General features: G+C 33.7%; 2 protein-coding genes across 2 annotated transcripts; one reads left to right on the forward strand and one right to left on the reverse strand.

Annotated features, from left to right (window-relative positions):
- Nucleotides 1–2,473: 2,473 nt before the first annotated feature.
- Nucleotides 2,474–3,367, reverse strand: LOC144557416 (uncharacterized). Its single transcript, XM_078305982.1, has one exon. It carries the CDS (start codon nt 3,316–3,318, stop codon nt 2,476–2,478), a length of 843 nt encoding a protein of 280 aa, XP_078162108.1. The 5' UTR covers nt 3,319–3,367; the 3' UTR covers nt 2,474–2,475.
- A 4,262-nt stretch (nt 3,368–7,629) lies between these two features.
- LOC144556863 (uncharacterized) lies at nt 7,630–8,656 on the forward strand. The gene has a single exon (XM_078305343.1). It carries the CDS (start codon nt 7,712–7,714, stop codon nt 8,546–8,548), a length of 837 nt encoding a protein of 278 aa, XP_078161469.1. The 5' UTR covers nt 7,630–7,711; the 3' UTR covers nt 8,549–8,656.
- Nucleotides 8,657–12,830: the final 4,174 nt, after the last annotated feature.

A 12,830-nucleotide genomic window follows, 5' to 3' on the forward strand; every position in this document is an offset into this window, starting at 1 on the left:
GTGATAACAATTATTGCTCTACAAAGAAATATCTGCTCAATTTTTACATGATATTAAAAAAATGAGAAAATTTGTAGTGTATCTATACAAACTTTCAAAAATAGTTAATTTCTCCATCAAAACACTAATATCTAATATTTCATAAAAAATTAAAATTCTTTCTCCTATCCTCTTTGATTTATTTAACTTTTTATTTAATTATTTTAAAATTAAAATTGACATATTTATCCTCCTCCCTCTTCTCTCTCCTTCCCCTTCAAACTTTTTTTGTTTTTGTTGCTCAAACGAGGCTATGTCAGACAATCAGAAGTGTGTAGGAACTAAAAAGAAATATCCATGAATTCAATCAGGAGGTCGCCAACCATGCCTCGATCTGGCATCTTTCCAGCTGTATCGTAGATCGGTGCAAGGCCTCTGCTAATTGGGCATGTATTTTCCTTTACTTAAATGTAAAATTGAAAAAACATTTAACGGAGATGAATTGTCTCAAACGAAGTGTGTATAAGTGTGTCAATGGTATCTTTTTAGCCGTTTACCCGACCCGTATCGTATTTGATAAGGCGGATATAGGTATGGATAAGAATTTTTTTTCATTAAATAAATGAGTAAGGGTATGAGTAATAACTATTTCGTACCCATTACCCTATAGAATAATTATAAAATTCAAATATATATTCAATTTAATTTTCAACCCACTTAAATGTATATTCAATTCAATTTCCAACCCACTTGAATGTATATTCGTGATTTTGAATTTTTATTCTTTATAAAAAATAATTTAGTTGGAATTGATTGCACATTTATTTTATTTTTTATTAGAAATACAATTATATATGTGTTAAAATGAATGAGTTTTTGATGTTTAATTTATAAAATATAATAAAATTAATTATTATACTAGTATTATCCGTTATTCACCCGCTACCGTTTCGTTACCCAATAATATTAACGGGTAAGGATAAGGTAGAGTAAGATCAATTTTTAATGGATATGAGTAGGGTACGGGTAAGATCAATTTTAATGGGTATATACCCATTAAAATTGACTTTTATTTGTGAAATTGATATGGCATTTATGGATTTTATTGATAATGTATGTAATGTGTGTACGCCTTACGTATACCTATATATGAATATGAAAATGTCTACACCCAACCCGTACCGTACCCATTGACACCCCTAAGTTTGTAGAATAATTATGAACTAAAAAACAATATAGTTTTAACTAGGTTTGATCCAGAGAACAATCGTCTTTTACCAGTAGTGGAACCTTCTTGTTTTTTTTTTGAATTGAAATTCACCGGATAATTGGATATTCTGATTGGGGAATTGCTTTAAATGTATCAGTACTTACAGCTCTAAAAAACAATATGTATCAGTACTTACAGCTCTAAAAAACAATATGTATCAATGGCCAATGGGTCTGGGGACCCCCTGGTGGATAGTCGGAAGGGCCACACCGTTGAGGTGTTGGCTCTAGAAACTCAACAGCTGTCCTTCTTTTATTGCGATAAACAATGATTATTGCGTAAGTGTGCACCATGCTGAGTCCATGCATCACTCCAGAAGCCAGAGAGAATGAAATAATTAATGTATTCCAGTATTTGCTGGTCTTGATAATTAATGGTAGCTGTCACCTTCAAGTGATATAAATCAGTATCCACAACAGATTCTTTTCAGTTCTTATACTTGTTATGATAGGACCAAGCGGCGATGACTAATTAAAGGATTTATCCCTCATATTAAGCTAAACAGTAAGACTCAAAGATAATTTGTAAGATATCTAAAATGAATTTGAAGCTGTTGAAGATGAATATTGCCATATCAAAAATGAATATTAAAAGCAGGCAAGGTCATAATATATTAAAGACGAATCGTGCATGCCATATAAAAAATGAATTCTAAATCAAACATAACATACACAGAATAAATTTTAAATCAGTCGAAAGTATAAATTCGTGGTCAAACTTGGATTACTTAGTAAAACAAAATTTTGCCCATACCTTCATAAAAAAAATTAAGTTCGAAATACAATAATGATGTATTAGTATTACCAATAGTAATCCAGAACTAAATTCACTTTCCAGTAAAAACATAGTATAAGAAATAGGTTATTTTTCTGTATTTAATAAATAGACCCAGCGATGATAACTAATTCTAGTTATTCTGTAATGTAATTAAATTTCAATGAAAACCCCAACTAATGTACACTATATATAACGAGTCCCAATCTCTGACAGCATATTGATTTGAACAATTAATTTTAAATATTAATTAAATGCATCATTATTAGCTGGAGGTTGGCTGTTTCATTCAAGAAATATGATCATGTATCTTATTTTGGTACAGAAGAGACCAGAATTGGTTTTTCGCTAGCAAAGAATAAGCAATCAAAAACACATTGGCAAGTAATATTTATCCAAAAAGTTGTATTTCCTGTTTCCATATATACAGAATTTTAGTCGAACTTTTTTTCTCAGCCCCCAAATGAATTGCTCTGTATGTTGAGCAGAGCAACTCTGTTGTCTACCAGAGTCCTCAGCACCCTCTCACTTCCACTCTCCACAACCCTAACACATTCCTCTAATTCTTGAAATTTTACATAAATCAACTTCTCTGTCTCCTCATTAGAAATCTTCTTCTTAAAAGGATTGATGGTGTACAAAACTGAAGATGCAGCTGAGGTGGAGGCAGCAGAAGACATTGCGACCACTTGGTTGAAGAGAACCACAGACGCTGCTGACGTTGCACCGATCGCCTCTTTTAAAACTTCAAAAATCTGAGCCTCTGGTACGTTGGATGCGAGCAACAAAGACGGGCATTTACCAGCAGTGCGCAATGAAACCATGAGGTGGTTTAAATTCTTCTCTATTCTCCTCTGGGATTTTAGAGACGAAGCGAGTAATGTGGAGTCGTGCCTTCTGAGTGCTGATTGAACTTCAAATTGGTGTTGCATTAGTGTGACTATGTCAGATAGCAAGGAACTGTACGAATCAACCAGGTACAAAAATAATTCGAGGAGGCATTCCATCGAAGAGGTGGTGGCATGTTGAAGCACTGTTTTTGTCTCCGAGAGGTGGAGGAAGTCATTCACAGCCGCTACGAGGAGCTCAATCTGTGATAGACCGGCCTTGATCCAGGCAATGGAGGCATCTGCACTGGCGGCCCATGATTGGACGGTCCTGATCTGCTCCTGGAGATTTGCGATCAGAGGATGCGATTGACAAGGAAGACTCACCGACCTTACATGACCCGTAGCCCTCCCCCTGTGCCATGTGCTCATTGGAAGCGAAATCGAATGACTGCATCTTGGAACCATCTTCTCTGTTTAATTTTTCTTTCTTGTTGTTTTCTTTGTTTTAGTCTGGAATCTGATATGGGTTGGGCCCCTTGCAGAAGGGAAAGGGTTGACGGCTTTATATAGCTTGTAGGAATTCAATAATAAATAAGTTCAGCGGCAAATGATTGATGCACGAATTAAAGGGTATGGGCAATGGCCAATGGGTGCGGAGACTTGATCTGAAAATCAGGCTGGAGCCAATGACGTGGACAACACCTGGTGGAAGGTGGCTAGCCGAAGGGCCACCGTTGCGGTGTTTGCTCTATAAACTCACCACGTAGCCCCATCTCGGCTGACGGCTGTTCTTATTTATTGCGATGAACAATGATTATGGCGCATGTGGGTAACGGGTAATTAACCATGCAGATCATGAGTCCATGCATCACTCCAGAAAGCTAGAAAATGGATAACCTGCCCACCACCACGAGTCGGCAGGATTTTCCTGCCAACCAGTGAGCTGGACCAATGGACCAATTAGTTGTGACTTGTGAGCATGTAAATTCCTTTACTTTAATTTAAATATAAATTTTAGCATTTATGAAGTAATTAAACATTCAAATAGCTTAATATTATGTTAAAACTTGACGGTTGTCACGTACCAATCGTTCCCTTTTTCAGGTTTTACTTTTACAAGGATCCATCACGTAATATTAAATTTATGTGAAGGCCAGAACCTCACCTACGATAAGCCTAGCTTCATGTGAGTTGGGACCGGCCAGTACACTTTTTTTAAGCCTGTTACCTTGACTCCGGCTAAATTTTTTATTCATAAAAATTATAAAATTCAGACATACAGAAATAGAAATAGTACATTATTTGTATCAAATATAGTAAGAACGGATTCATTGAATTCGATTCATGCACATATTCTTTCTTTTAAAAACTGCACAAAGAAATTGCAAAAAAAAAAAAAAAAAAATACTCTCCCGCTCGTCATGGAATATGTGGCAGTTGGAATGCTTGTGATCGGTTGTCTGTGCAGTTCTACCCTTTTGTGTATATATAGCAAAGTCGTCCCTCAATGTATATTTTTTTTGTCGATTGGGCAACCAAAGTGTTGGCAAAATCCTTGTATTGGTGCGTGGTTGAAGGAAAAAAAGTTTTCTGTAAAAATTAATAAAAAGGTAGAGAGAGAAGCAGAAAGAGTATATCATGATTTTGATTGGTAGAAAGATTGATAAAAATTATGCCGATTTTAAAAATAAAAAAGTTTAAATGATATAAAATATACTGATCCTAATTTTTTTTTTTTACGCCAATACTAACCAAAAAGGAAAAAACAAACAAATTTATGCATAAACAAACAAATTTGAAGTTTAGATCCGTAAGGAAATTACCGATCAAAACTTTGAGGCAAGTTTTAATTTGAATCAATCATGATATATTAATGCAATATATAATTTGATTAAAATATTTATATTAATATAATCAATATCAATCATGATTCATATTAATTTATGCAGAACAATTGACCCTCTATGTTAAATTCAAGGTTCTAAATAGCGATTATAGCGGCATAGCGGGGAGACCAAAAAAAAAAGCTATTGCGAATAGCGTAGCTATAGCGGAAGCTATCACACATAGCGATTTCCCTTTTCAAACTTTATATTCTATATTTCTACTAATTATCAACATAATCAATATTAGAGAATTGATGTAACAACTAAATGACAACTAATCTAAGTCTATACTTTTTATCAATTATGCAAATAAGAAGGAAAAAAAATCTAAAAAGTAACATTATTTAATAGTTTATACTTCATGGTATTACATATTATAATAGATAAAGAGTAATTAATTTTATACGGTAAATGAAGTCAATATACATATTTAAATATTTTATAATTATAATAATAATCAAAATCAGTTTTCAATTGAAACAAACGATAATAATTTTACAAATGAATACTATAAAAAGAGTAATCAAAATGAAGAATTAGGATTTGAATATTTCTCGATATAAAATGATAGAATAAATCACAAATAAAAATAGAAGCATATAGTTTGGTTTAGTATACTTATCGTAGAAGACCATGTAGCATTAGAAATAAGAATAGAAGTACAGAAGTCCATATAAATTGCAAAAAAAAATCATGTAGCATAGCGGTAGCTATAGCGGGTCTCATATAGCGGTAATAGCGGTCAGCTATTATAGCTATAGCGGTCGTAGCTGAGTTAGCGCAATTTTATCTCATAGCTTAGCGTTTATGGTCCGGAAAAGCTATAGCGTAGCTATAGCGCCGCTATAGCTAGCTATTTAGAAGCCTGGTTAAATTAAGTAAAACTAACAAAAAAAAAAGGGAGGAAAATTAGTAACATATAGTTTATTCTTTTTTCCCCAAACGAACTTCTAATAGGAACCGATTATAGGCCGATCATAAGCTAAACGTGATAAATTCAGGACCTTACTAACAACTACATACCAACAAATTCAAATAATTTGACAAGATTCGCAAATAGAACATCCATCCGATTGAATGAACATACATCAAATCGTCCATATCAGTCGGTGTGCATGGAACTAGTACCTAATTGCTCGCCTCCCATTTTGGATTTACAAAAGGATCAGAAAAATTGCTCGCTTCTTTCTACAAAGGGGGAATTTCACGAATACCCCTCAAAAACTTCAAAATTACGTATTTCCCTCTCAAAATTTTAAAACTACAGATATTAAAACACATATCAGATATCTGATTTTGGTACTAATTTTAGGTATCATATCAGATATGCTTGATTTCTATGAAATTGGTGGTAATATCACTATTTTTCAAAAAAAAAATTTAAAACTACATATTTCCCTTCTAAACTTCAAAAACTCACATATTTACCTATTTATTATATTTTATATTAAAACACATTTTAAATTTATAAAATACATATTTTATCCTTTTATTAAAAAACATAAAACACCCATCTAACTCCAATTTGAATATGAAGGTTTCTCTACCGTCTGAATTGCTTTAAGATCCGTATGCTTTAGCATGAATCTTCAAGCGAACACACACGAATATTGAAGCAACGGCAATATTATTTTCTTTGATTTGATTTATGAATATTATATGTCATTATTTAGTTTTTTTAATATTAAGTTATATTAGAATTATTGTAATAACTAGATCTAAAAAAATAATTATTGACATTTGGCCCATTTATTAATGCTCAATAATGTTTTATTATTTTATTTGTCATTTATCTTTTTTATAGTTGTAACATTGTTAATTTGTTAAATATAAATCAAAAACAAAAATTAGCATAGAAGGTTTAATCAAAATTAGAAATCGTTTAACCCATATAACCTGCCAAATCCGTATGAATTAGATGGGTTGGACGGGTTTAGGTAGTGCAGGATGGAAGTTCAAGGCATAGAGGTCAACTGATTTCTATTTATTTAAAAAAATTTGTACTTATAAATAATTTTCTATATAGTTTAGAGTAAAATGCTATGGATATGGTAAAATTAACTCGCATTCGTAGCATGAAAATTTTAGATGATTGACCTCTATTAACGTTTGACTCCCATAATTTGTAAGTCTTTCACCTCTGAATTTAAGAGTAAATTTTAGTGGAAAAAAATTAGGCAAGTATATGCCAGTTTGGATATAAAAGTTAATAACAGTAACATATCATCAATTTGATCATTGACACCCCTACCTTCACCCTCTTACATGTACTTCATACAAGTTAATATTTATACTCGATCATAAAAACATTTATACATTATATTCTTATAAATAAAATCTTTTAAACTTTAATTTTACTCATAACTTTCAACTTAATTCTCAAATAATTAATATCATTATTAGATAACGACAATAATTAATAATCATATTCTTGTTTGAATGTTAATTAGTCACTTCCCTTGAAAGAGACATATACTTTCTAGATACAATTACAAATGGTTTCCTCGTGGTTGGTGCTCCAAATAATTGTCAAGCTTGGCAAAATACATGAACCATAATTAAATCTCTTGCATCTGGACATCAGTTCTAGAGCATCGCCTTACCCAGTTAATTACCCTACGCATTGACCTATAAATTTGCACAATTAATAAGGACAACCTAGATAGGGTTACGTGGCGACACCGCGACAGGCTGAAGCTACCATCACCCAACACGTGTCCAGCACCGATTTCGAATTGCGATCCGTCTCAGCCTGATTTGCGGATCCAGTCTCCTCCCCCCACAGCCCATTCCAATCCTCGTGCACACCCATCATTTCCCGCGCCAACATTTTTTAATTAAATTCCCACAGCCTATTTAAACCCCTCCTATCTCTAACCTCTTCTTCCCAACTCAGATCTCAAATTCCCACATTGACAAATCAAAACAAAAGGAAAAAAATTAACCAAAAACAAAACAGAGAGCTAGAGAAGATGATACCAGGATTCAATCGTTCGATCTCTCTTCCCATGAACACTAGGTCGAAGGCACGAGCAGCGTATCATGTGCGGTCAGTGAGTCTGCCATGCCGATCACATCCTCTAATCTCCAATCTCGAGGAACAGATCCGGGCTGTCCGATCACTGGCTACCAGCTCAGACAGCTCCCTTGCCTGGATCGATGCCGGTCTCTCACAGATCAAACGACTTCACTCAGCACTCAATGATTTCCTCAGCTTATCAGAGACGAAAAATGTGCTTCAACGAGGAACTGCCTCGACTGAGCATCTCCTCGATAATTTATTGTACCTAGTCGATTCATACGGGTCATTGCTATCTACCATAGCGACGCTAAAGCAACAATTGTTTGAGGTCCAATCGGCATTTAGGCGGTGTGACTCCAATTTGCTCGCATCTTCTTTAAAATCACAGAGGAGAACAGAGAAAGAGCTGAGGCGACTTGCGTCTTCCTTGCGCACCTCAAATAAATATTCACCTCTGGAGACTGCATCTGATGCTCCAGAGGCGGAGATCTTTGGCCTCTTGAAAGAGGCAACCATTGCCACGTCAGCAGTCTCTGTGGTCCTCTTTAACAGAGTGGTTGCTGTGTCGACAATTGCTTCCACTGCCGCCGTTTCATCGGCATCAAGCAGAATCGTCGGGCCATTCGCAAAGAAGGTTTCGAAAGAGGAAAGAGCAATGGCAGCATTTAAGAAATTGGAGGAATTAGAGGAATGTGTTAAGATTTTTGAGAGCGGGAGTGAGAAAGTGTTTAGGAGTCTGGTTAATTCCAGAGTTTCACTATTGAATATTCAAAGTGATTCGTTTTAGGGAAATATGTTAAAATTAATTAAGATGTAGTAATGAATCAATGTAGATTGTAGATTTATAAATATACAGTTGTTGATAGAAGAAATTAATTACAGAATTTGGTTCAAATGGTTTGCATACTTTTATTTATCTTTTTTATTTTTTTGGAAACATAGGAAAAATGCCCATTTGATGAAATATTAAATACATTGCTGAAAAAAAAGAAAAAAAGAAAAAAAAAACTGCAGTCTTATTTAATTATCTGTTATATAATCATATTTCAATCTCCTTTTTTCTTCAAGAATAGAATGTCTAACAGCCAATGCCTTAATAACTCAAGTTGTAGCTTGATAGAATGACTTCAAAAGAAATTATGATTTTAAGTCTTAATAAACACATCCACGTACAGAATGATAAATTCTTACTACTTTTAATAGAAAAGAAAATCTCTAATACGTACACACCTGTAAATCTAACAATGATTAGGAACGGTAATCTTGGCCTTAATTTTCACCAAAAAATTTCTGATATTATTGCTGACGACTTCGTTGGTTTTGCTTTTTGAATACATAAATCTGTTGTTATAACAGGAACTTTTATGTTGATGCCAACTGTTAAATTTTTCCATGCTTAAATTTCAACGAATTTTGTTTTCATGCGTGAATTTCAAAAAAGATCATTAGTTGGGATTAGTTGGGATCGGAATAACAGATGATTTATTTTCTACAAAATTACGCAATATAATGCATCACTTATGGGCTTTGATATTTGCATCAAAAGTTGCCTCTGATAACTTCGCACTTACAAAACATGTGTATTTTTTTTCTCTTTTCTCTTTTGGAACATTATAAACCGTTTGTTAATCTTGTTAATCTGTCATGCGTTGTCTTACCAGCCTCCATCCAAACAGATAAAACGCTCAACTAAATTCATTATTGGTCGCATTCACTAACTAATTAATCATATATGATCATCATTATTCATCGAATACATATATGCTTACAGCTTGTCTAAACCAAAAGCTCACATGGCCACTTGCTCTTTATTAACAACGTTTATATACATTTGATAAATTTGAATAGAAGTTTAGGTGCTCAGCTCTAGAAACGACCAATATCTGTTGCTCAGTACAGTTATAAGGACATGATTATCACATTTCAATATACCTTTAATAGCAACTGCATTGCATTATATGGTCGCTGTGGTGACCGGTGATCACATTAATATAGCCTGACAAGTACTATGAAAAAAAAAAAAAAGAGTAATCAATACAACAGCGGCACCAATTTTTTTAAATTTTTTGGTGAGTCTCAAGTATATTGAATTCTTTTGAAAAAATATGATCAGACGGCTAATTTTTTTACTAAATAATGGTACGAAAACGAACCAAAGTCCCATTTCCATCGACAGAAAAATTGAACCAAAAACCCTCTCCTCCTGCGTGGAAATAGTAAACAAAATTGAGGAAAACTTAAAAACCATGTTCAGACCACTTAGGGGTGCATGGCAATGAGTTGGCTCGTCGGCTCGTCTGAGTTACGAGTAAGCTGACTTTTGGAGTTCGAACTTAAATCTCAGCTTGAAATTGTGACAAGTTGGACCGAACTAACTCGCGAGCTAGTAAGCTGGCTTGCTGGGTCTGGATGAACCTTTTTTTAAGAAGAAAACAAATTCTACAAAAATTTTGGATCGAGCTAAACCAAGCTGGACCGAATTGGACAGTATAAAATACACACAAATTCATACAAATTCATAAATTGATGCCTAACCGAGTTAGCTCAAAAATTGGCGAGCGAGCTAGATCCCAGCTTGAACTCATTAATTATGGACCGAACTAGTGACGAACTGGCTCGTTAATAACTCAGTCCAATAACAAACGAGTCAGATACAAGTTATGATCGAACCATGAGTTACGAGCTTTTTTACCACCCTAAGACCATTATATATCATTCCTATTGGTTACTCCTTTGCAAAATTCCAGGTGAAATTTTAACTTTGATGTTTTGAAAGTTTTCCAATAGGATCATAATAGTATGGAAACTAAACTGCGCAGCGGCGCAGGAAGTAACAGACCACCGCACTAAATGTCAAAGTCTAAAGGCTGACCCAAAATGGCCCAGGCCCATAATCGCTCTAGTTTCATTTAATGTAAGGTTTCTTTTTTTGCAAACCAGGCTAAGAGCCCAATATCCTTTCAAAGTCGAAACCTGTACAAATTACAAAACCATGCTTTTGAAAGGGGACGACAGCGTAAAAATAAACCTACGGGTCCATTTAAAATAAGGAGAAAATGAAAACAACATTTAATAAGGCCTAAGGCTGAGAGATGCAGATTTAAATTACAGGCCCAAAGTCTAAAAATTATATGTATTGTCGTTGATTTAATAGGCCCAAAGTCTAAAGTCTAAAAACAACATTTAATAGGCCTAAGGTATATATATATATATATATATATATATATAGAGTACGGCTAACGCGCTTCCTCTAGCATATGGGTCGAAATGCTTCCGGTGGAAATTTGAAATTTCAAAATCCAAAAAGTCGATCTGAACCGTTCATCTTCTTCTCCATATTAATATCTGCTTGGAGACCAAATTTTACATTTTTCTGAAATTTTTTACTATTTATTAAGCCACTTTGAAAATCGCTGATCCAATGGTTTTACTGTTTTGTTAAGCCACCGTTGGATCAGCGATTTTCAAAGTGGCTTAATAAATAGTAAAAAAATTCAGAAAAATGTAAAATTTGGTCTCCAAGCAGATATTAATATGGAGAAGGAGATGAACGGTTCAGATCGACTTTTTAGATTTTGAAATTTCAAATTTCCACCGGAAGCATTTCGGCCCATATGCTAGAGGAAGCGCGTTAGCCGTACTATATATATATATATATATATATATATATATTTTTGGAACCATAATCGTTGATTTTAAATAACTAGAGAAAAAAAAATACTAATAATTGTAACTAATTGAATATCTCTTAACTCTTATGCAAGAAGTTATTTATGACAATTTTATTAATTAATCTAAAATCTCATTTGACACGTATACATTTTCTATCTTCTAATAGTTAAATTAAAAAAAATTCTAGATTAAATAGAAAATAGTTAATAACTCTTTAAGTTTAAATTTTAGTAACTACATATACGCCGAAATGTAAATTTATATATGATAACTTAGGTGCACTCTAGAATTACTAAGTTGAATAATGTATCATCAGGTAACTTTTATATCTTATATTATTTCAAGCATCACGTTGTTGTTGTTGTTTTTTTTTTTTTTTTTTTAAATCCATGCAAGTAATAATTAGTGTTATATCTACAAAAATTGTTGATTCAATCTTCTCAAAAACTATACAAAGAAGTAGGTTTCAAATTAAGGGAATGTAGCCACTGCTGCATGGGGGCAGCAGGTACTAGTCTTCCTATGGAAGGATACGGTTCGTGAACGTGTATCCTCTGCATTAACTCAAAAAATAAATCTTTTGAGTTAATAAATTTTAACTGTTTGATTTTAAACAGAACCAATCTAGTCCGCAAGAATTTTAAAATAGATCGAATGATCGAGATATATTAACTCAAAAGATTCATTTTTGAGTTAATGCAGGGGATATGAATTCGTTCGATTTTGTATGGAGATAGAATTAGGATGTTGTATTGTGTACTTGTGCATATATCTACGGATGGAATACTTATTTGAAAATAGTTTTACTCTATGTTAGATTCCCTTTATATTTCTGACTGGAGAATTCGTATCCTCTGCATTAACTCGAAAAGGAATCTTTTGAGTTAATGTATCTGAACCGTCTGGTCAGTTTTGAGATTCGTGCAAATTAGATCACACTAAAATTAAAGACTCAATATTTTAGGCGGGAGGCCAGATGGACTCCGTTTATAATCGAACGGTTGATATCTATTAGCTCAAAAGATACTCTTTTGAGTTAATGCAGACGATGCGGACTCAGTTTGGTTCCAAAACTTGCGGCCAAGAACAATACGGGGAACTTTAACTGCATTATTCTTTGCTGTGTTTTTTTTTTCTTGACAAAACTTTTTAAGGATTCTGTACGGGCAAGAACAATACGGGGAATTACTTTAGCTCATTCGGCTCCAAAAATTACCCATGTGATGTATGCAGATGATTTAATGATTTTTGGAGAAGCAAATGTGGAGGAAGTGAGACAAGTTAAAAGCATATTGGATCAGTTTCCAGACTATTCGGGTTTGGTGGTAAACCTGCAAAAGTCTACTATTTGGTTCAGTAAAAATTGTGACTTGGAAACAAGGCAGTCAATCATGGTG

Source organism: Carex rostrata, chromosome 7 (genome assembly GCF_964058835.1).
Source record: "Carex rostrata chromosome 7, lpCarRost1.2, whole genome shotgun sequence".
In the NCBI taxonomy this organism is placed as follows: Eukaryota; Viridiplantae; Streptophyta; class Magnoliopsida; order Poales; family Cyperaceae; genus Carex; species Carex rostrata.